Source organism: Drosophila santomea, chromosome 2R (assembly GCF_016746245.2).
Source record: "Drosophila santomea strain STO CAGO 1482 chromosome 2R, Prin_Dsan_1.1, whole genome shotgun sequence".
NCBI lineage: Eukaryota > Metazoa > Arthropoda > Insecta > Diptera > Drosophilidae > Drosophila > Drosophila santomea.
Window position 1 is genome coordinate 18879805 of NC_053017.2, and position 23361 is coordinate 18903165.

General features: G+C 45.3%; 2 protein-coding genes across 2 annotated transcripts in view; one reads left to right on the top strand and one right to left on the bottom strand.

Annotated features, from left to right (window-relative positions):
* LOC120446639 (homeobox protein invected) overlaps positions 1–1267 on the top strand; it is a 32843-nt gene extending 31576 nt beyond the window's left edge. The window contains exon 4 of the mRNA XM_039627707.1: positions 727–1267. Within this exon, the coding sequence (XP_039483641.1) occupies positions 727–1008 (282 nt within the window). The 3' untranslated portion in view covers positions 1009–1267. The remainder of the gene's footprint in view (positions 1–726) is intronic.
* A 17511-nt stretch (positions 1268–18778) lies between these two features.
* On the bottom strand, positions 18779–23135 carry LOC120446456 (segmentation polarity homeobox protein engrailed). Its single transcript, XM_039627452.2, has 3 exons — positions 21256–23135; positions 19905–20002; positions 18779–19611 (listed from the first exon to the last, which is right to left on the bottom strand). Exons 1-3 carry the CDS (start codon positions 22565–22567, stop codon positions 19363–19365), a joined length of 1659 nt encoding a protein of 552 aa, XP_039483386.1. The 5' UTR covers positions 22568–23135; the 3' UTR covers positions 18779–19362.
* Between the last annotated feature and the right edge of the window lie 226 nt (positions 23136–23361).

Here is a 23361-nt window from a genome sequence, read left to right on the forward strand (position 1 = left end):
TTGCAGATAAATAATTTAAATAATTCATTTGAAACAAACTTTTAAATTCTAAAGATCTTTTTTTTAATTATCTGCCAACGTAAATGCCTTAAAATTATTTTTTTATTTAGTTGGTGAATATTTAGAAAATTATATAAATTATAAAAGCTGGAGAACATTAAGAAAATCATATAGATTATAAAAGCTGGAGAATATTTAGAAAATCATATAAAATATAAAAGCTGGAGAATATTTAGAAAATCATTTAAAATATAAAAGCTGGAGAATATTTAGAAAATCATATAAAATCATATAAAAGCTGGAGAATATTTAGAAAATCATATAAATTATAAAAGCTGGAGAATATTTAGAAAATCATATAAAATCATATAAAAGCTGGAGAATATTTAGAAAATCATATAAATTATAAAAGCTGGAGAATATTTAGAAAATCATATAAAAGCTGGAGAATATTTAGAAAATCATATAAATTATAAAAGCTGGAGAATATTTAGAAAATCATATAAAATATAAAAGCTTTGCAAACAATGTAAATCTTACGAATATAATTAAACAATACGAATATAAAGTAGTTTTCATCTTTTTTTTTAACAGCTATGTACAGCCCTTAATTTCTCTGCCTAAGCTTGGTATTAACTATTTTAACATTCCCCAATATATATATTTTAAAATACTACTCCATCGAAACGCACTTTGACCCCTTTCCCCACTGCTCTTCGCCCACAGCACGAGTTCAACGAGAATCGCTATCTGACGGAGAAGCGGCGCCAGCAGCTGAGCGGGGAACTGGGCCTAAACGAGGCCCAGATCAAGATCTGGTTCCAGAACAAGCGGGCCAAGCTGAAAAAGTCGAGCGGCACCAAGAATCCGCTGGCGCTGCAGCTGATGGCCCAGGGATTGTACAACCACTCGACGATACCGCTGACCCGCGAGGAGGAGGAGCTGCAGGAGCTGCAGGAGGCGGCCAGTGCCGCTGCCGCTGCCGCTGCCGCCAAGGAGCCCTGCTAGAAGTGGGCGTGGCAATATCTACGATCTAGTATTTATGGAGTGTGTAGCGTGTAAGCTAGGCTAAGAAGTTCGGAGCGATTAAGTTGTATCATATTCTAGTCCGCCGCACACGCAGAACTCGGCGGAAGAATTCTTCCGAAGAATTGGAAGTAGCTGCAGAGGGAAATCGCCCGAGGAAACGAGCAGAGGCTGCGTGTGCGTTTTGTATAATAGATTCATAAATTCACAACTAAATAATTTAATAAACATTTAAATTATACACGCCGTTGTTGTTGCTGTCGTTATCAAGGAATTTTGCATAATTTTAATGTGATTGCCATATCTGTTTATGGGCCGCAGCCAATCGCACAGTCGCCCAATTGGCCAAGTGGGTGGTCGCCATATACATATGTACATATATGGTAGATATAGCTATATAGATAATCGATCGCATTTCCATTTGCCGTGGGCGTCGGCATTAATTACTCAATTAGCAATGCGCGGATCAAAAGATTGGGCACCGGCCGCAGCAATTGCTGGAATTACATTCGAATTGAATTCATTATGCAAATTGAATTTGAAAACTGCTATCTGCGAGCATAATCACGCCTAATAAACGGCGTCTCGTCTCGATGCCAAACATTAGCCACATATATTATTAAATTCCCTCCTTCGTCGCTTTGTTTTCGCCCCGCCCCTCCCTCGCTCCTCAGCGCACCATCGTCTAATTTAGCCATTAAATTTGCATACAGTCGTCAAATCCAGGTGTGTGCGAGTGTGTGTGAGTATGTGCGAGTGTGTGCGTGTGTGTGTGTGTGAGTGTGTGAGTCTGCCAACGGCACAAATTGACACCTTGACGGCCAAAACGGCGCCCGCCGAGCTTTACCTTTGTTTTTGCTGTTGCTGTTGCTTTTGGCCAAACTGAAGTGCAGCGTCAACATCGCGTAGGTGTTAAATGTGTCTGTCATTGCAGGCGGCACGGGTTAAGGCGGCGGGGAGAGGGGGTGGTGGGGGGCGGCGGTACAGTGGATCGCAGACACGTAACACCTGCAGAAGTTCGAGGGGCTAAAACAAAGTGGACGACAACAATAAACAACTGAAGGTAATGTCTAAATACAGAAAAACTGAATGGGAAATGGCTATCAAATGGATTGTAAGTCACGCTCTTTAATTAACAATAAAATATTATTTAATATTTAATAGCCCAAATAAACAACTTCAATTATGTTCCAATATTAAATGATTTGAATCGTGTTCATTCAATAATAAAGCACTTTAAGACTATTTTCATTATTTCAGTTATTATTTTATTAAGAAGACATTTCATGAGAAATAAGTATACCTTTAATGAAATTAAAATTATTTAGTCAAAAAAGTAATTAGACTTTTCAAGTATTGGGAATATAGTAAAGTTGTTCTACTATTTTTGGCTAGCCTGAACCTATAACATTTTAAGTTGGCCTCTTGTTTCCCGATGAGCAACTCAAGTCCATTTGCAGACCATAAACCAAATAAATGTATAACAAGTATAGCAAAGTAGTTTATTTACCAGTATGGAATGTTTAATTTGTGGCTTTAGCATGCCTTTTTTGAGTTTTTATTCGACTCACTGGACTGGCGGTTCAACAACAAATTCGCGCGTGAAATAAAAAAAACGTCTTAATTCGCCGTGAATGATTTACGAATCGGTTTTGGGTTTCACATCGAAGGCGACATTCACATTCGCTTGTGTATCATATAGTATCGTATTGTATATGGTATCGTATCGTATCGGACAGGCGGACAAAGGCGAGTGATACTGAGTACGTAACGACGGCCGCGTTATAACGTTATTACGTTCGGCACTTTATTCGCGAGGCTCCACTGTGCGTGGGAGTTTTCCGCGCGGCCTAAGTGATTTTTTATGGCACGCGTCTGGCGAAGATATAACTTCATAAAAAGTCAATTTAAGTTTAGTAATATTTTGCTGAATTTATAGTTGCGAGTATTTTGTTTAAGCATAATTTTTTATTGCCTCTGGCAGAGGAGCTGACCCAGGAACTGGATTAGTATACAGGCAATACGGTGGGGTTTTGAACTTTTTGTTTTGGAGCAATCGCCATGAGTCATGGGAGCGGGTATATTACGTTATAAATTCAATAAATGCGACCATAAAAAGGCCCATTCAAATACCTTGTCCGCGTACATTAATCCCGCTGTCCTGCGCCCCCTGGACCCCCCTGGATACCCCTGAAACCGCCAATCCCCTTGAACCCCCCAAATACCCCTAACCCTTTGCAGCTACACACATTACAACGCCTCGAATGCTGCCGCAAACTGCTGGAACTGCTCCGTTCTTAACCCCCCAGCACCAAATGATTAATGTCTGGCAGCTCGCAGCCTTGGCGCGAGTTAAGGCCAGAAGACAGAGCCACATCCAGCAACCAGTAACCAGCATCCTGAATCCAGAATCCAGAATCCCGAGTCCCGAGTCCAGAGTCCGAGTGTTCCCGGAATGCCAGCGCAAGTAACCCGAAAAAAAAAGACAATACGCATAAATCTATGGGGTTGACACTTAGTACCCAAAGACCACAGACTTCAAATGGATTTGTTTTGCAGATCCACAAGCCGACTTTGGAGGGGCGATGGGTTCACAGGGGGCAGCTGAGTGGCGAGGCGTCATAAAATTGGCAACAAATTGTTTTCACGCCGTTTTAAATACACATTTTTTAGCCGATACTTGGAGACCGTTTAATGAGCGAAGCCAAAAGGAACCAACGCAAAAGCGAACCGGGTGACCGGAACGGGAACTGCGAACTGCACTGCGAGAAATTCACACGACACACTACTTCATCCTTTCATGGTATTTTTGACACAAAAAATATGTATTTAATATTGTTAAAACTACGGAAGAGCTGTTGCAATACAATTCAGCAATAAAGAAATATGTATTTAATAGTGTTAAAACTACGGAAGAGCTGTTGCAATACAATTCAGCAATAAATAAATCTTTTTAAAAAGTATATTAGAGATGTTTTTATTTTTCCCTACCATAATACACTGAAATAAAGTACTGGAAAAGAAGTACTTGAATCTAATCAGGGATTTTAAATGCATACATTTTCGCGCCCTGCACCTTGAACGACATTCTGCGAGTTGACGGACGCTCCACGTTGAGCGTTACTTGGTCGCTGGACTCGCCAATAAATTTGCGGCTAAGGAGATAAGCTTATAAATTTTAACTGTAATTATGCGACACAAGATTTATGAAGAGTCCGCCAGCCAACTTAGCCGGCCATCGCAGCCCTTTCAGCTGGGGATTATTAATGAAACACCAGCTTACAGCGAAACGGGCTCACACTTTGTGGTCAATCCTAGTACTGGCAATCCAGTGCTGATACCAGCGGCCAAAACTAGCCAGAGATTTACGAGCATTTGGCCATTTGGCGGCGCTTCTAATTCCCGAACTTAATGAGTTTCTGGCTCGCTGCATGCAAATCCCCCAGTTTGGGCCTTCTTTATCGAACCACACACATGTGTGTGTGTGTGGGTGTGGCACGTCTCATGGGACAGATCAAAGGCAACAAATCGAGGGACCACCCACGTAGCGCCAATCGAAGGAAGAGATCTGCGTATTTGACATTGCTGCTCAGCGAGTGGAGTTGCCTCATTACGCCTGCGCGCAGATCTTGACTTGATCGCCAAGATCAAGCGAAAAAGTAAAAAGGTAAATAAATAAACGGGGCGAAGAGGAGGTCGCAATAAAAGTATCTTTAAGATACAGCGTGCGTGGGAGCTGCAAGCGAAATATCCGCGATAATTTCAGCGCGCCTTTCGATTGAGCAAATGAGATTTAACGCAGGCCGTTTATTGAGCTGTATGCACTTCAAAGTGGATAATATAATATAAAATTTGAATTGGTGTGAAACAAGAGTCAACGTTTTATGGCCATCATAATATGGATAGTTTTAGTAAGGGAAAAGATCAAGGCAGTTAAAAAAAAAGCCCTTTATTCCAGTCATTTCTGAAAGCTCAAGTTATTAGTTATCGCAAACTAAATCTAAATAAAATCCTTTACTAAGCCCAAGTGTATTAGCTACGTGGAGAAGAAAGCGATAAAAGTTATTAGCCAATATAAATAGAATAGCAATCTAAATAAAGAAAGACGTCATAAAGACTTTAATATTAAGCAGATAATTAGAAATAATTGCTTTAAAAGGAAGAAGAGAGATGGTCATGGTCATGGTCATGGTCATGGATGGTCATCATTATGTTCTAAAACTTCATTGATAAATAAGTAACAACCAACCCAATTGAAAGATATATTTGAAGGTTAAACATTGAAACCCTTTTGGTGTTAGACACAAATACTTGTCATTGAAGTCGAAATGTTATTCTCAAAACTTCCAAAGGGAAACTAAAGTCGGAGAAAGCACTCTTCCCACCTGCCAAACAGGTAGGGAGCGAAAAGTGGGTGGGCTGGGTTAATTATGCAATGAAAATGCCTCATAGCTGCCAGTGACATATGAAAATGGGAAATTACGTTACGTTTTCATTCGTTTCATTCGTGCCCGGCCGACAAACGGGAGCGTACTCGAAGTGCCATTCGAGCGGAAGTATCTTGTTAACATGCAAAACAAGCCATTCGGGAAAGGGGGGGAAACGAGCTGTTTATGAACCCGCCGAAAGTGCGGAGAGCTGTGGATATACGGATACGGATACGGATACGAATATGGATACTGACTCACCAAAAGTTGGATGTTTAGTTCGTTGGTTGGTCTGTCTTGCGATCCCACCTCCTCAATTCAATTAGGAAATACCGCGAGGGCAATCGGAACTGGCAAATGGGGGTATGTGGTTGGGGTTGGGGATGGACGATGGCTTATGGCTTATGGCGAAAGCCGCATCGTAAAATATAACGATGTGGGCATGGGCCCCACCCTGCGATCGCATTTTCATGGCACATTTGCAGCGCAATTTTAATTGTATCAATGGGCAACGGGGCAACCCTTTTTCTGGCCTAAACGCGATTGGTCACGCATGTCCGTGCGCTTGAGAAAGGGACTGGATTTTGGGACTGCGAGTGGAAGGATGTCCGGGGCAATAAACACGTAACCCGAGGCCTAAATAATATTTAAAGTGTTATAAAACTGTCACCAGGACAACCGGCAGATGTCACTCGAGTGCCTGCCTCTTGGCAGTGCCTTTGATATTGGTTTTTCGATTAAAACCTGGCCAAACAAACATCTGTGACCTGCGGCCCACCAACCACCAAGCAGCAACCAACATCAATTAGACACACTTCAACTCCCCTGACAGTCGCATAGCTGTCAAAACAGAAATTGATCGCGTCTGGGATTGGGACTCCGGGAACCACACAATAGTGGGTGTGCATCCGCACCTGAAGGGTACAAATCAAAATATTACTTGCATAAATTGATGGACAAAGCGCTGCACACTGCACACAACCGCAACGGTGAGAATTCACAATTGGCAAATGACAAGGTCGCACATTCCCAGAAGCATCTAATAGTAATAGTAATACTCCCCGGGAGAAGCGAACACCACCACGTCCTCTGCATACAATTACGGCTAATACGGGCCTCCTCTAGGGGAAAGGGGTGATCGAAAACGCAGCAGGTGTGCTAACCTACTACAAACCAGCAGCCATCGATGTTTGTTGAAGGAACAGCAGTGAAAGTGGCATTCCCTAGCCCGAAATGGAGGAGCCCTATACCCTCTAAAACCCTAAGCACTAAACCCTAAATGATATGCACAGTAGCCAGGCTTCGGGGAGGTCCAATTAATCGAGTGTCGAGTCGGACATACAAATTAATGGTCATAAATCCACCGAGAGCCGCTCGTTGAAAGTGCCCCGCGGAAACGGGAACGAAGGAAATGTCACCGAAAATTATGAAGGTTTGAGGCAACCCTCGTTTCATTATGCACCCAACGTGCGCATTAGACCAGGCCAAAATCCGGAAAGCGGTTCGCTGCAGTTCGGGGTCCTCGAACTGTTCGATACACGCAGAGAAAATGGGGGAACTAAACTAAGTCATTTGATTTCAATATACATATATATAGAGACTGTATCGAAGTATATCAACATTTTGGATTCTTTAGCGGGTTTCTCATTATAAAAATACTTAACTTTGTAAACTCTAGCGAAAAAAGTTAAATACTCATTAGAAAGTAGCACTTCGCTTCTGTTAACAATTTATATAAAAATATAATGAATACAGATACAGATTCATCACTGTGTAATATTCTTTGGCTTAATATTTACCCTGTATTGTTGCACAAGTTGTCGCAACGAGGTTGTTGTCGCTTTTGTTGCGGTTGCCACTTGGCAATCTTAAGTCGGTCAGCGCATGCGCGCCTGCATATTAAAAGCAGAAGGAGTGGAAGGAGTGGGGATCTCAATCTCAATCCCAATACCGAATCCCAGCCAGATTCCGAACCCAAAACCGAAACCCAAACTGAAACTGTGGCCCAGACAGGGCAGATCGATGTTGCTCATTAGTATTATGCTCATATGCCTACGTGCTCGCAGTTATGATGAGTGACATTTGATCTTGTTTTGTGTCAAATTAAGAGGCTGCAGCTGGCGCGGAGATTCTTCTTCAGGGGATTCTTCTCTGGATGCTGATGCTGATGTTGATGTTGATGCTGATGTTGATGTGGATGTTGATGGTGAGCTGAAACAGTATGATGATCGTGCGACCTTTTTTTTGGGCCACACTTAAGCCGTTGAGTGCTTGATTCCTGGTACTTTTGGGGGCGCTTCATCGGGCCACACGTACTGCAGGATCAATCTGTATTCGAATCTCAATCTGAATATGCGCCACGGTCCGAAATGTATCTGTATCTGCGTTGTCATGATTTGGCACTCGAGTGCCACTCCACGCCCTGCTGGCTTCGGTTAATAAAAGTTGGCAGTTGCCAGTTGCCAGTTGGCACGGAGGGTAGATTGGTCCCTATCTCGGTGTCTTCACTTCTTTTTTTTTTACCCCCTCTCTTGATCTCTTTTTTTTTAGTTGGTGTGTCCGATGTCTGATGATGGCTCAATCGAGGGACCACACAGGCAGTTGCCCGAAATCTGGGGCAAACCTGTTGCCGCCGCCGACTCAAGGGCTTCTCTGGATGATCTTCTTGTGTCGGATCGGATCGGATCGAATCTGAATCTGAATCTGAATATGCGGCTCATATGCAGATGACAGATCGCAGGACCACCGAGATCTTGATCCATTTGGCCGGCAGCACAAAACAGCACACATGCGATCTGGCGATAAGGAAGCCTCTTTTTCCAGCTGGGTGATCCTTCCAAGTGGCGAGTGTGCAGAGATCGCTGGTGCCATCAGCAATATTTGTGAATTCATATTTTAGCTGGAGAACATTTTACAACTCCTTTAAAGCTATCACAAGTAAACTGAACTACAATAAAGTTTTGGTTTAAATAGGATATCATTAATAAGAACAGTTATCGTTTAATTGGCTAGATCTGCCAGCATTTTCCCTGCACATTTTTCCTTTCCTCAATTGATCTGCTTAGATGCCAATCTAAACGAAAGTGATTTGTTGCCGCCCATTTGTCAGTGTACAAAACACTCAGCTGAGTGCGATTGTCAACTCAGATTGTCGCTCAGCACTCCTTTGGCCTCGATAAGGGGAATAAGCCATGGTAATTGCATGAGTCACAAGATCATTGTCCGCAGATCAATTTCCACTGGACAGCGATCCATCTCCAGTCAGCTCAACACTTTCCACATCCACGGATTAATCGCAGGGCTCCGACTGATGAATTGCTGTCCATTGACTCATTCGACTTGATCCCGATTCTGGCTGGGATCGAGAGTTCCGAATGATGGGACTTGGAAGATCTAGCTGCGGATAAGCCGCTGATGAATACGTTCAATGAGCGGCGAATGTGCGGCCATAGGTATTTTAATTAGGCTGCCTGCCCAACTGTATTAATATGTATGCATGCCTGCAGTGGTATGTACGAGTATACTTCTTTGTAGCTTTTTCATTCATTTTTACTTTAATTAAGCCATAATTTATCGCCAACAGCACGCGGACACGCAGGCCTTAAGAAAGCAAAAGGGCCACACTCGTCGCGGTTGCACCAACTCACCTGTATATATATATATATATTATATACATATGTATATTTTCTGGCCACTTGGCCGACACCTGCCCGTGTAAATTACCCAACAAAGCGGGCCAAGTTGCTCCACGCGACACTTTTGGCCGTATGCAAAGAGCTGGCCAAGAGGTGCACAAAGCCTGGCCAACTAACTAAACAAAGGACTGGGAGTGAATTAGCCAGCCCGGTGGTCTAATTAGAAACGATCTTGTCAATTAGCCAGCCAGCGAGGCAGTGGGGCCACCGGGGAAAGGTAACTAAACTGAGGCCCCAACCATGTCATGTTGTCTCTGGAGTTTTTACCGAAATTGTGTTCGGGCCTGTGTTCATTTTTTACCAGTCGGTGGTTGCATTTGGTCGCTTGATCGATGCGAATACATGGATCGGGAGAAATTATATGGCTGTTGTGGCCGTGGCGGTTGATTCAAATTTTTCAATTTCTCGAAACCCGCCGAAAAAAACCAAAAAAAAAGGCAGATACAGTGAAACAGTGAGCAGTACATGTTGTCCAGCGTTGCGAGTTGTCCCCAGAGAAGATGCGGTGCGCAGGTGACTCTGGCCCGATTTACCTGGAATTCGACGCTTAACTAATGATGCTCATCAGGCTGCTCAATGGACCCAATCCGGCTACCGTATCGAGGGGGGCGATCTTCGATCTCCGGCGGCCAGTGCGTTTCCACGGAACATCTCCACTCCACTCCACTCCCCAAACGAAAATCAATTTTCAAACCGCGCGCTTAATTACCCATTATGAAAAATTGCAGTCGTTAATGTTTTCGGTTGCCTATCAAAATGTGTTTTTCTTTTTTTCGTTTTTTGTTTGTTTTTTTTTTCCAAATAAATGAAAAGAGGAAGAGCGCTGACTGAGGATCAGCATTCACCACGATCATCGTCTTTATCATCATCCGAGGCAGCGGCGTGGAGCGTGTAAAATGCTTTTCCGCGTCTCCGACTCGCAGAAACCTTTGGCCCTGTTGCAAAATGCGGCAGCCACAACAACTGAAAAGGCTAAAAAGGGGGCGGAGGGCGGCGAGCGGAAGAACAACGACTTGGTGCACTGGAAAAAGTACAGAGGCACAAAGAGCAAGTGCTTAGCTGTCTACTTAAAAGTTTTAATCGCATGTAAGCATTGTAAACATACAGTAAGCGGTCGTACTATTTTGTCAATGTATAATTTGCAATATTGCAAGTCTCCCCCCATTTTGGCGCAGTGCACATACCCGACTCGGCGCAGACACGGCATCTGGACCACCCAAGTTGCCGGCCTGGACTCGGACTGTACGAGTTGTGCCATTGGCGAGCGAGTGGCTATTAAGCCAGCCCCAAGCCGGGCCACTCGATGATTACTTGAAATTCAATTGCAGTCCATTAGGAGTGATTAATATGTATGCGATTCGGCGGCAGTCGCAAAAGCATCTGTGTGCCGCAACTAAGAGCGAGGATCGCTGCGGCGAAGAGAGGCTGCGTTTTGGCCAATGGTCGATGGTCGAAAAATGCACTGCACTTAAAATTATTGACACTTTGGCGATCGATGCGGCTACGTGAGGCGGCTACCGTGATGCGGCTAAGAGAGCGGTTAAGAGAGAGCGAAAAGGGCGGAAGAATCCAGCCGAAAGACAGGCGGGCAGACAGCAGAAGACTGCAAACTGAAGACTGCAGACTGAAGGCTGAAGGCTGAGGACTGAGGACTGAGGACTGAAGACTGCAACCTGGGACCACACACGACGATCGAGGCTGTGCCACAAGCTCCTCTGGGCAACGGAAGGCGGCAACATCGACAGTAGTTTTGCGGCTCGTTTGCTGCGTTGACTCTTCGCCAAGTCGCATGATCATGGACATGATCATCATGGTGATCATGCTCATCATCACGACGATGATCGTGGGCTTCGCAGAACGTCATCATCGCGAGGATCTTCCCCCTCATGATGCGGCGCCAAATTGCAGCAAAGTAAAACAGCGTTTAGCATTGTGCTTGTAATGATCTTGGTCCACAAATCTACAGAAGAACCCAAGACCGAAGAATCGAAGAGAGAATTCTTGCGCGATTCTGGGCGACTTAAGAGAAGACGACGAGTCCAACTCGTTCGCTGAGTTAGCGCCTTTGCAAAGGGTGTAATAATTTATGTATTTTGATTAGGCCGAAGTTTCTGTGACTGTGACTCGGGTTTTGCCTTATAATTGATAAGTGCGTTTGAGATACTTTTAATGAAGCTAATGAAACATGGTGGGCTCTCAGATACGTCTCTATCTTTCAGGGCTTTAGACACTTCGGTAATTTAATACACATTTCAATCTTTGAATGAATTTACTTAGCCGATACGTCTGAAATAGTTAGTTTGATAAACATTTTATGTGGTGGTTTCAGGTGACGAGCCTTAAGATGCGATTCAGATACCTCGCCTGTGGTATGATCTTAAATATATCAAATACTTGTAATTTAAAAGAAAATTATGTTTATCTATGAGGATCTACGTAAGCAATAGTAGTAGAAGCGCACTTAACCTTTAACCTTGCATTGCAGATTGATCAGTCTAGTTTAAGCTTAAGATTGCTTCCCCAAATGACTCTCCCACTTAATTGTTTCGATCTCAATTAAAGCAATTTGCTTATCGCTCACATACGAGTATAAGGGCCGGGGCTATATCTTTCCAGCGAATTGGATGTCTTTCACCATTAATTTGACGCGGAGATCAGCTCAATTACACCACTTCTGCCTTTTATCGCACTAATTACACTGGAACACTGGCACTGGCACGGCCGCGATTTGCTGCGATTGCGAGCGACTCGGGGATTTAGGGTCTTTGGAGTTGGGCCCATAAAAATCACATCAAAGTCGCGTCCGTTTCGAAAACTAGTTGCTATAAAACTGCAATTACCCGGCGTGCACTAAAACGCTCAGTTCGCAGCACTCGGATTTATGGCCAACAGAAAAAGGCATTTAAGAAACAACGGAAAAAAGAACCAAATAGAAAAAAGACGCGCATTAAATCTCGCCTCAGCCAACCACCCAACCAGCCACCCACTCAACCACTCAACCACTCACCCACTTGAATAGGTGGATTTTGCGAGTTGTTTTCCCTTCTTTGCCAGCGCAATTCTTCTTCGGCGAAAAGAAGCCCAGTTTTACCCTGGTGGCCAGCAAAAGCTCAATTTGTACCTCAATTAAGGCGTCGCCCGTTGGCACAGTGGGGCAAAAAAGCTCCGCTGCTTGTGGCGCATTTCCGTTTCCGGCAGTCAGAAGGGGAAAGGCGTCTTCCCCACCCGCCCTTGCCATGAGTTATGGCCAAGTTTCGTGCTCAGAGGCGCTGCACGGCGCCAGATAAAAACTGTTTGGCCAAAATGTTTCGCTGAAAACGTACTGACTCCTGAATGGAGAGATAACCGACGGCGGCGCGCGATTTTCAACACATTTGCCAGGATACATATACATACATCCTTTTTTGTGCTGCGCTGGCAGGGTGGCTTTCCTCCTAGCAAACCCCACCACGTTTCCCACCGCTTTTCCACGCTTTTCACTCGTTTTATTGCGCCAATGTTCAGGCTGCAGTTTCGTCCGCTTTTCTTCCCGTTTTCCTCGCCTTTTCGTCGTGTTTTTTGTTTGCCTTATTGAGCTTTCAGCACTTTCGCTTGGCTTTCCTCGCTTTTTTGGCCCTGCTTCGTTCGTTTTGGCTTTTTGGGGTGGCGCCCTGGCTGAAAAGTGCAGAATCAAATAATTTACTTTCCAATTCGCGCTGAGATCACGTTTTTAATTTGAAAATTTTACAACTTGCGCGAACAATGTTTATTTTTACACAGCCACCCAAAAAACACGAAAAAAAAAACAGAAAGTGGAAATGGGGTTGGGGTGTGAAATGTGGGTTTTTGTTGGCTGTTTCGGCTGCGAGCCAAGCGAATTCAATTCCAAGTGCCGCGGATTTTACTCCCCTAATCGGAGGAATCAGCGCTGAATTTGTTTATGAAGCCCGCCTTTACCAATTAACCCTGGGTGTGTTTTTGCCCACTTTGCATATGGAAAACAATTTGTACGACTGTTTGGTAACTTTTACAACAAGTTTTAAGCTCTTGAGCAGGGTAGTTAAGAAGTTAATATACTCTAAAGTGTTGAAAATATAATCTTAGTGTTTTAGTATTTAGGCAAATTACTATTAAATATTTAATCGTTTTTATGTTTCCATTTTTAAGGCATTAAATATGTGTTAAATAATTAAAAAGCAGAAATTTTATTTCGAAAAAGTGCCAAACCAACACATTCCTTGCATATACATATACCATAATGAAAAAAGTAACTAATGCTTTATCGCCGCGCAAAGAATTTCCCTTTTAATTGGCGTGTTTTCAGTTTTGGCAAATATTGACTTTGCCAACGGGACGAATTCCGTGTTTGGCTTGATTAATTAAAGCCCGACTTTTGGGCCACCCACAAACCTAACACGCATGTGTACGTGAGATTTTGATATATGATTGCAGGCTCCAAAAAAACCTCGGCGATCCGTAATGGTGCAAACTTGAAAACTTAAACTCAGAACGAGCTTTATACGAAGATTTCGCATAACGCGGGCTTCATCGCATGATAAATGAAGGACTTCCGCAGCACTCGCTGCGTTCCGAAAGTAGCCTTATTGGTCTTTGGAGCCTTATTGTTTGTCATATTCAAATGCCAAAATATTGTCATTATCGGAGAGGTTGCTTTTATGTGGTTTTTTTTGTGGAGCCCCCCTGGTTGGGCATCATTTGTCTCCCTGGCATTGACCACCTCTGCGTTCGCGTATCTGCTGGCTAATGCATTTCTGGCCAGTTAGTCAGTCGGCCATTTACCCAGTTAGCCATGCAGTCAAACAGTCATTCAGTCAGTCAGTCATTCAGTCATTCAGTCAGTCAGTTATTCCCGCAGTTGCAAGGTGGCTGGTGCATTTCAATTAGGCGGAGTCTTTGGCTTTGCCGGCGTCTTGACCCGCGGTTCAAATTAATAATCCGCTTCTCTTCCCTCACCTGACGATGTGGCTATGTGGCGATGTGACGACCCACCTGGCAGCGGACACCTCAATGACATTTACATACACGAAATAATGTTCGCTGTACGCTTTTGCCATTAGGCATTAATAAGCACAAAATAATGTTAATAATGTCATCATTGCGTTGAGGACCCACCGCTGAGGTGAAAACCAGAAAGACATTCGAACATGGGTATCTCTTTTTTTTTTGGCTGGGTAATAAACGGCAGTCCTGGCTCTCACCCGTCCACATGCATTTATTCATCATATATTAATAATATATTTATGGCCATTTGACAGTGCTCATAAACGAAATGCTCAATTCATTTGGCTGTTTAATGGCTGCAATTATGCACTTACATCCGGGGACCCAGCGCTAAAGGCGCCGCTGGGAGTTTTGTGGCTCAGGAATGGATTTTTTATTAAATATTTTCCCATTTCTTGCAGTAAGAGTAAGGTGTGAGAGGTGAGAGCTAACGCATTAAAATCTGACAAAAATTCCATGACTTAAAAGGAATTTTAAATTATTATTTAATAATTGAAAAATATAACTCATTTTACTTATTTTATAGTGCTTAGTGCTGAAATACTATAGGTACTTTAGACATTTATGATGGTGGTATTATTTACCCTAAGCTACAACTGCATCTTAGAACCGAAAACGTGCTCCATTTTCATTAGATAATTTTGAATGCCCCATAGATACTGGAACGCATACTATTGCCAGTAATCATAAATGGTTAGCTGCGAGTTCTGAGCCATTGATGTCGGATCGAGTTGGCCCGTGTTGACCAACTCAATTAGCTGGGCATTGAGAGCAGTTAGCAGCTGAGGAGGTGCAAATCGCCGGCCAAACAAAGGCGCAAGCAGCTGGGCAATTAGCGGCCAGCGAATTGTAACCGCTCACGGAGTTCGCTTCCAAAAGATCGGAATGCAGAATGCCAGAGAGCGCCTAACGAAAGACAATCAATTACAATGGGCTAACAAGCGCGGCACAAATATTTGGCCAGTGCTAAGCGCCAGCTAAGGGGAAAATGCCCCTGGCCTAAAAGGGGTGCAGATACAGATGCAGTAACAAAGTTACTAAAGATACAAAGATACAAAGATACACAGCCACGAAGATACATACGTGCGCAGGCCGATCAAATGCGTTGAGTCAACAGAGCATTGACGTCTCGAGTTGAAGGAGATGATGATGATGCCAGGGCTTGAAGACTCAGCCTGCCTCTCTGGCCATGTTGGCGTTGACTTCTGCTGAAAATCCACATCCAAATCCAAATCCGAATCCAAATCCGAATGCGAGCCAAGTGTGTGTGAGCCATTTGAATGTTTGTTTAGGCTGGAGCTGAAGCTGAAACTTGGCAGCCCATAATGTGGGATACTCATGAGATACTCCTCATGCCATTGGTAGCGCCGCGTTGTAAAAGTATCCAAGTGTACAAAAATGAAAAAAAAAAAAAGAAAAAAAAAGAAGCGGGAGAGCCGACCAGCGACTTGGAGCGCCTGTCTGTTGGCCATAATTGAGTGCACTTTCCACGGAACTCTGGCAGCAGCAGCAGTGATTATGAAATGCCAACAGCTCCAGCTCCAGCTTCAGCTACAGCTTCAGATTTAGTTTCACTGACAGCAAATGGCGAACATCAGGCGCTCGTAATCGTAACGTTTAAGTGCGACTGTTTCGTATTTCCATCATCTGCTTGGCCCATCGGGGAGTCGCTACATATGTAGATATATCTCGTAAATCAATTGATAAAGCGAAGCGGAAACAAGTGGCGCTGCGATGGGCCAAATAAATCTGCCTTCGCCCATTTGGATGTTTACTAGATGCCGGCATCGCGGCAATTAAGGCGACAAAACTGCAAAGTGCACCACCCAAAAAGCGCAATTAGCGATTCCAACGATTCCGGGGGCTCTGGTGGCGATGAGGGATGTGGAGCTATGGAGATGCGGACACGTGTCCGTAGTCCCCCAAATCAAAAGGGGCCACTACTTTTGCACTCCGTCATCTTGAGCAGCATCTGCACACAGCGAGAAATAATGTGCATCTTAGCATACATTATTGCATAATAATTTCGTTTGTATTTTCATATCTAGCTATGAAAGCTAAGCGTTTAACTTTCTTGGAAATAACTACATATTTTAAATAAACGAATTATGTGTATTATGTATTATTATTATGTATTATTTTTTGTTAAATATCTAGAATTTAGTTACCTTTTTAATAATTTCTAGATAAGCTAGACAAGTGGTATTTCATTAAAACTATTTGTTATAATTTTTGGGCGGTGCAGATTGTGTTGTTAGCATTTTGTATCTGTAGCCAGCGTCAGAGGGCATAAATCACGGTGGGGATGGATATGGAATGGATGGGGGGATCGGGTTAAGAGGGGTAGCTGCGCCCACACAGACGACTGACTTATGGTATATGGCATATGGCATATGGCATATGTGTTTTTGTGGCTTTTTAATAGCCCGCTCGATGGATCGCATCGTTCGCATCCTTCGCATCGCTCCCCCAAAAACTCCGCATTATGCGCATCTGCATCCCCAACTAAATACCCCGTACATTGTATGCGCAATTGAAATTCCATTCCCTGAGCTGTCTGAAAGTGAAATTTAGTGTGTCACTTGGCAATTTCTGCTAATTAGAAGTGTTGAAAGTGTTTGCTTTGATATCGAGGCAAACAAAGAGCGCTGTCAAAAGACTGAGCATACCGCCACTATAATATATGATTTGGATCTCGAGGCAAGTTGACATTTGGTGACCCCGACATGCTTTGATGATATCTCAATAGTTCCCTTGGTAATCGATTGCCGGCTATATAATTTGCCTTCGTTTTGTTGGCCCAACTATTAAACGGCAAATTACTCACACATTGCACACGCCAAGTTGCAGGCATCAATTACAGGTGACCCCATCGTTACTAAACTGATAGAGTCGTGCGGCAGTAACAATCAGATCGATGAATCAATGCTGCTTTCAAAGTGATTCATTAGAATTAACGCGAACCTTATGGCACGATTTAAATTAAACGCTGCAACATACTAGCTTTTACTTAAGGAAAGTGTGCCTCTCACATGTGCGTTATTAAAGCTTTTGAGGAGTACATTAATGGGAATGGGAAAAGCGATGGATAAGATAATAAATTAAATAGTTAATTGCTTTCTATAATAAAATATTAAAGTTATCATTGAAATAGGCTCATAATATTTCAAGAAGCTATGCATAGTTATAAACAGTGCTGCGGAATAGCTTACAAATGGCTTATAATGGTCTGTGAACCTGTCTAGTAACCGGCAGTACTCGTAGTGACGAAGCGCGCTTGTACGATTAAGAATGGGTGGGGAATTTTATATTTTTAAACATATTAAACACTAGCTCCTAAATCTTTGATTACTGCATGTTAAATTTGACCAAATCCGTAGTTGAACAACGTTTTAATTTGCAATTTAGAGAAATCTTAAATTTTATTTACGGAAAGGGTAAAAATCATTATAAAATATAGGATAAGAGGTAAATGAGGTGTGCAAACTCTTCGTGAGAAGTGGCGTGTTACCCGCCAAATGTTAGAGTGCCTAATAAAAAAGTTTACTTGATTTCCGCTTCCATTTAACTCGATTTGCAGATACGGACAAACGACCGACGGACAGACATACAGATACATATGCAGATATATATACAGATACAGATACAGACACAGACACAGACACAGATACAGATAGACAGATGGCGAGACAGATTGCGGCGATGTTTGTGTGTATTGCTAATGGGCAAATTGTCTAATTGGTTCATTACGTGCACAAATGGATTTGCGCCTCTATAATTCGGCCGATTTGAATCCGCCTTGGCTGAAACACTGAAAGGCCGAGTAACTGAATGGCTGAATGGCTGAAAAAAAGCGAGACCCCTCGAGACATGCGAACGGATTTGAGCCCCAAGCTGTGCAATTAGCGTTTGGCATCAATTCATATGCGCTGCGATTTATAGAGCCGTGCATGTGTGTGCATGTGTGTGTGTGTGTGTCGTATGTGCACATCAACGCTTGCCAGTAAATGTCAGCTGCTCATCCCGCCCCCTCCCACAATCTTGCATTGCATTTCGCATTTCGCATCTCGCGTTTGCATTTGCATTTATTTTCAGCAAATTAACGCCGCTCGCCGCGAGATCTGTGCCAATAAATCATTTGATGACTGCTCCCTGCCGCTTTAGTTTTGCATTTTTTCTTGTCATTTTTTTTTGATTTTTGATTTTTATTTTCTGTTTTCTGGGCTTCTGTCTCGTCACAGATATTTGTTTATACTTCGCGCGGATTTGGCTTTAATTAAACGGAATGAAAAGCAATGCCATGGAATCGAAGAATTACTCGGCGACGGCCTCCGAATCCGATTCCGATTTTGGTTGGGAATGTGATTGTGCAATTAGCGGCACCCTCGCCCGACGACGACAAGTGTTCGTGATTTAATGTTCCATAGCCTTTGATGTGACAGATGAAAAGGCGGCGAATAAATAATGGGCTCTATACCCCTATACATATGTACATTTGTACTACACATAATGCCACCGATTAGCCCGCAAGTCCTGCGAAGTTTGGGTGGCATTTTCCTTTAATCTTGCACAGTTGCCCCAACCAAGTAGAAAACCAATTGCATTTTCATTTTTTGCATAATTGTTTTATTTTGTTTTTAGTTTTGTTTTCTTGAACTTGCTTTAGCACAAACATTTCCTTGTTGCTTTCTTAGGTGCATTTGCCAGCTAGTAGTAGTTGCTCGTTAACATTTCGCTTACAAACTAAAATACTCTTTCATAGCAAACCTTAAGTGCGTAAACTAGGAATTAAGCTAGGGAACTGTTAAGTTACTTAATTTACAGAGCGGCTGCAAGCACGTCGTTCATAGGGAGTAATTACTATAGATAGTTGTGTGTAGGAATAATAAACGTCTGAAGTTCGAAGCTTTTGGAGTGCGGCGATAGCGAAAGGCTTTTGTGTCGGGGTGATTACGATAATACTTTCGGCTATCCGGGATCCGGGGGGTGGTTAAATAAATACGCCAACAACTTACAGCTCGAATTCGCTACGGATGGATCTTATGCTAGATTAGGATTAGGGTTATATATATATATATATTTTTAGATATATACAAAAACATATGTACGCTACAATTATATCACATGAAAACCATTTGTACGCCCTCGAATATTGCACGCGCCCGTCAGAAGGAGGAGGAAGAGTAATCCCGTTTAACTGGTGATCCCACCGCTTAGGGGATCTGCCCGTTCATGCGCATCTCGAGCTCCTCCTCCTCCTTGGTCAGCGGCACGGTGGTGTGGTTGTACAATCCCTGGGCCATCAGCTGCAGGGCCAGCGGATTCTTGGAGCCCGTCGACTTCTTGATCTTGGCCCGCTTGTTCTGGAACCAGATCTTGATCTGTGCCTCGTTCAGGCCCAACTCGCTGCTCAGCTGCTGGCGTCTCCGTTCGGTCAGATAGCGATTCTCGTTGAACTCCCGCTGTAAGTGGAAGAGATGGAATATGCTGGATGAGTTTCGGATGGCAAGGATATCCATGTTGTATATAGTGTGTCAGGTAGGTAGGGAAAATCAATTATTTGCGGTTTCTGGGCCGAGCGTGGCTAATTGGTTAAGTACGGACACGGACGGGATGCGGTGGCCAGGATGCATTAGCAGCGGGCGGTGTCAATATTTGGGTGCAAATATGACACAACAAGCGTAGGGCAATTGGATATGGATATGGGTAGGGATATGGTAACCATATATGGATGGCAAATGGAACAGAATCTCACCTTGAGGCGGGCCAACTGCTCGCTGGAGAAGGCGGTGCGTGGACGCTTCTCGTCGTTGGTCTTGTCCTTTGGCTGTTTGGGGCGGCGATAGCGGGGTCCTGAAATGAACAGAAAACACGAGAAATACGTTAGTTCTATTTGCATAAATGCGGCACATACTATTAATAATATTAATGATTCAATTAGCATATGTCTGCGCGGAATTCCTCGACCAGAGCTGCAACTGGAACTGGAGCTGTAGCTGTAGCTGTAGCTCCCTTTCGCGTGCTGGCGGGGAAGTGTTCAATTTGTCAGCTGTCAGCGGAAGAGCGGAGAAGAACTCCGCCAAGCTAACGAACCCCAACCCGAACCCGAATCCGAACCCGACTCCGAACCGGAACGCAAAGGTCTACGGCATATTTTAGGCAAATGATTTGCCAGCTAGCCAACTCTCTAATTAGCGACTAAGTCCAAGTCAGCGGCTAATTGGCAACAACTGGGAACGGCAGCGATGCGAAGTGCTTATTAGATTTCCACACATTGTAAATTATAATTTAATTGAGCGGGGCAGTAAGTGGGTATCGCTTGATTAATTCCTAGCCGCGGAGTGGGGCCATCAACGCCTCGCTTATGGGCTGCCATCGATTGCATCGACAGCGAATTAAAAAACCATTGCCAGCCATAAAAAAGCACTTAACTCGTCAATTAACACACGATCTAAGAAGCGCTGCAAGGAAGAAATCTCCGCTTGTCAATGGAAAAACTCTTCTCCTTTCGGTGCTGCCCCCCACCCCCGCTTTTCCCATCCCTCTCCCCTTCCCCCCTGTCAATCGTCAGCTCGTTTTAGGGTCGCTGCTTCTGCGTGGCGTGTGTGCGTGACTGGTGGGTGACCTTCGACCCGAGGATCTAACAGCTCCGATAGTCGAGCGCTGCCTCTGCGCTACATGTTGTCACATAAAGTGTCGCTCTTCAAAAGGAGCGCAGCACTGCGTGAGGCCCAAAATCGTTTTCGGATTCGGATACGAAATGTGTATGGGAATGGGAATGGGAATGGAAATGGGAATAGGCATGGTTATTGAAATGGGAGTCAGATTCGGGCTCATTGCCATTGTCCGCGTGTCGCCTAATTGTGGCAGTGTCCTTCGGATTTATGACACAAAACAGAGCTGCTTGAAAGGCTGCCGCCACCATAACGCTCCCCAAGGGTGGTCCCCATGTAACCATATACCATATACCATATACCATATTCATGTAGTACTATATCATCACGTTGTTTTTTATGCCGAACCTTTGGGAGTTCCTTGTTTTGACCAGCCTCAAGATGGTGCCCTTGTGACCCACTTAAACCCTAGGTAATCTCAAAGATACTAACCTGAGCTGGGACGATCGCTGTAGCGGGTGCAGTACACCCAGGCGGGCCACATCTCGTTCTTGCCGCCCTCTGTGGTGGTGGAACCCGTCTCGGAACGCGTGTCATCCGAGGACTCCATGCCGGAATCCCGGCTAACGGCGGATGGCGGAGGAATTGGCTGCGGCTGCGGACTGCTGGCATTGACGCCGGATCCACTGGCTCCCAGGCGGCTGCTGGGCGAGGAGTTCAAGGAGCTAGCCGCCGAGGAGCAACCCGACGAGGAGGAGCTCGAGCTGGTGGCCACGGAGGAGGTGCTGCTGATGGTGGACGCATTGGAGGCGGGTGGCGGGCTGGCCAAGCTGCTGGCACTGCTGCTTAGCGGCGGTTGCGTCATTGTGGGGGCAGAAGGTTGTCCGATCTGCGAGACCGCCTTGCACAGTGATCCCAGAGCGGATTTCTCGGGATTGGCATCGCTCAACTTGGAGCTCATGGGCGGCGGGATGACGGCATTGGCTGCACTCCTGCGCAGGCGACTCTGCACGATCTCCTCGTGTATCCTGGGATAGGCAGCCGGATTGAAGCAGTTGAGAAAGTTGGCCCGCTCCAGCATCATGGCCGCGGTGGCGGCTGCGGCGGCGGCCTGCTGTTGCCGGCTGAACTCCAGCAGATCCACTCTCGTGAAGGCGGAGGGCGTGGCTGTCTGGGAGCGATTCGCCTCGAAGGGGCGGAAGATGCTGGCCTGGTTCTCCATCGACTTGCCCGGCTTCTGGACATCGCCGAAACGATCGCTCAGGATATTGGAGATGGAAAAGGCCAGCGAGGGCTTGGCCGTCGACTGCTGCTGGTGGGCGGGTGGTGGCAGGCGTCCGGCCGCCGAAGTGTCATCCACATCCACATCGATGTCGTCATCCTCCTCGGCCTCGTCCTCCTCGTTTGTGGTGTGCGTCTGGTTGTGGAAACTTATGTCCCCGATGACGGAGTCGCTCTCCTCCTCCTTGATGGTCAGCGGCGTGGACGAGGCGGGCGTGGAGCAGGACGCGGGCGATCCGCTGCCACTCAGGCGTTGCTGCAGTGCAGCAGCGTGGGCGTGGGCGGCCGCAGCAGCTGCTGCAGCGGCGGCGGCTGCAGCGGCATCGAAGGCCATTGCCGGATGGTGGAAGACACCGGCGGCCAGTTGCTGTTGATGCAACTGCTGCAGTTGCTGCAGCTGGTGGAGATGCTGCATTTGCTGCTGCTGTTGCTGCTGCTGCTGTTGCTGGTGGTGGAGGTGCTGCATTTGTAGGGTAACGGGGCTGGGCGCTGACTGTGGACTGCAGCGATCCTCCAGGGCCATTGGTTTCGACTTGGCGCTAAATCGCAACTCGCTTAAGACACTTGTCACTGGGTCACTTGACACTGGGCCACTGATTCTTCTGATTGCTCAGATTCTTCTGATTCTGATTCTGATTCTCTTCTCCGTTTTCTGTTTGCTTTTTGCTTTTAGCCTTTTGCTGTTTTCTGTTTGGCTCTTGCTTTCGTGTTTGATTTGCAACTGTTGTTCCGACACGCACGTCTGTTCACATCGAGCGCAACGACTGAATTAGTTGACTACTTCGGAATCGCAGCGCCGACGTCGGGGAGAGTTAACGCGAGAGCCGATTGAACTGTCACGGGCGAAAGAGAGGTCCGAGTGCGGGAGCGAGAGGGCGAGATCGCACAAGTAGTCGACGAAGTGGGTGCGAGCGAGTCGGCGAGCGAGCGAGTGAGTGAGTGACAGGAGTTGGTGACAGTGACGTGAAGAGATGAGAGTGGAAGATGGGTCTTTTCGGCTTTGGCCTTAACAAAAAAGCCTTACACTGATCGATTTTCGCTCTCTCTTAGCCTTGTCACCTGCCCCATGCGAACCGGTTTCGCCGGCTCACTCACTCCCGTTGGCTGGTCCTAGCGCTTTCTCGCTCGCTCCCGCTCGCTCTCACTCTCTCTCGCCAATTTGGCGAGGGGGGCTTGTTAGGCAGCAATATGACTTTATTATGCGCATGCTGGAGCTGTCAGTCGGTTGACAACTGTGTCCCCAGCGAACTGCGCAGGCGCAAGCTCTCCCTCTCTCACGGGGCGTTACCGAGTGGGGGCCATGTAGCGGCACTGCTC

Excerpts from the sequence above, each read along its gene's own strand:
- LOC120446456 (XM_039627452.2), bottom strand. The coding sequence starts at position 22,567 with ATGGCCCTGGAGGATCGCTGCAGTCCACAGTCAGCGCCCAGCCCCGTT. Across the intron at positions 20,003-21,255 it reads CAGCGATCGTCCCAGCTCAG|GACCCCGCTATCGCCGCCCC; the intron begins GTTAGTATCTTT and ends TGTTCATTTCAG. Across the intron at positions 19,612-19,904 it reads AGCAGTTGGCCCGCCTCAAG|CGGGAGTTCAACGAGAATCG; the intron begins GTGAGATTCTGT and ends TTCCACTTACAG.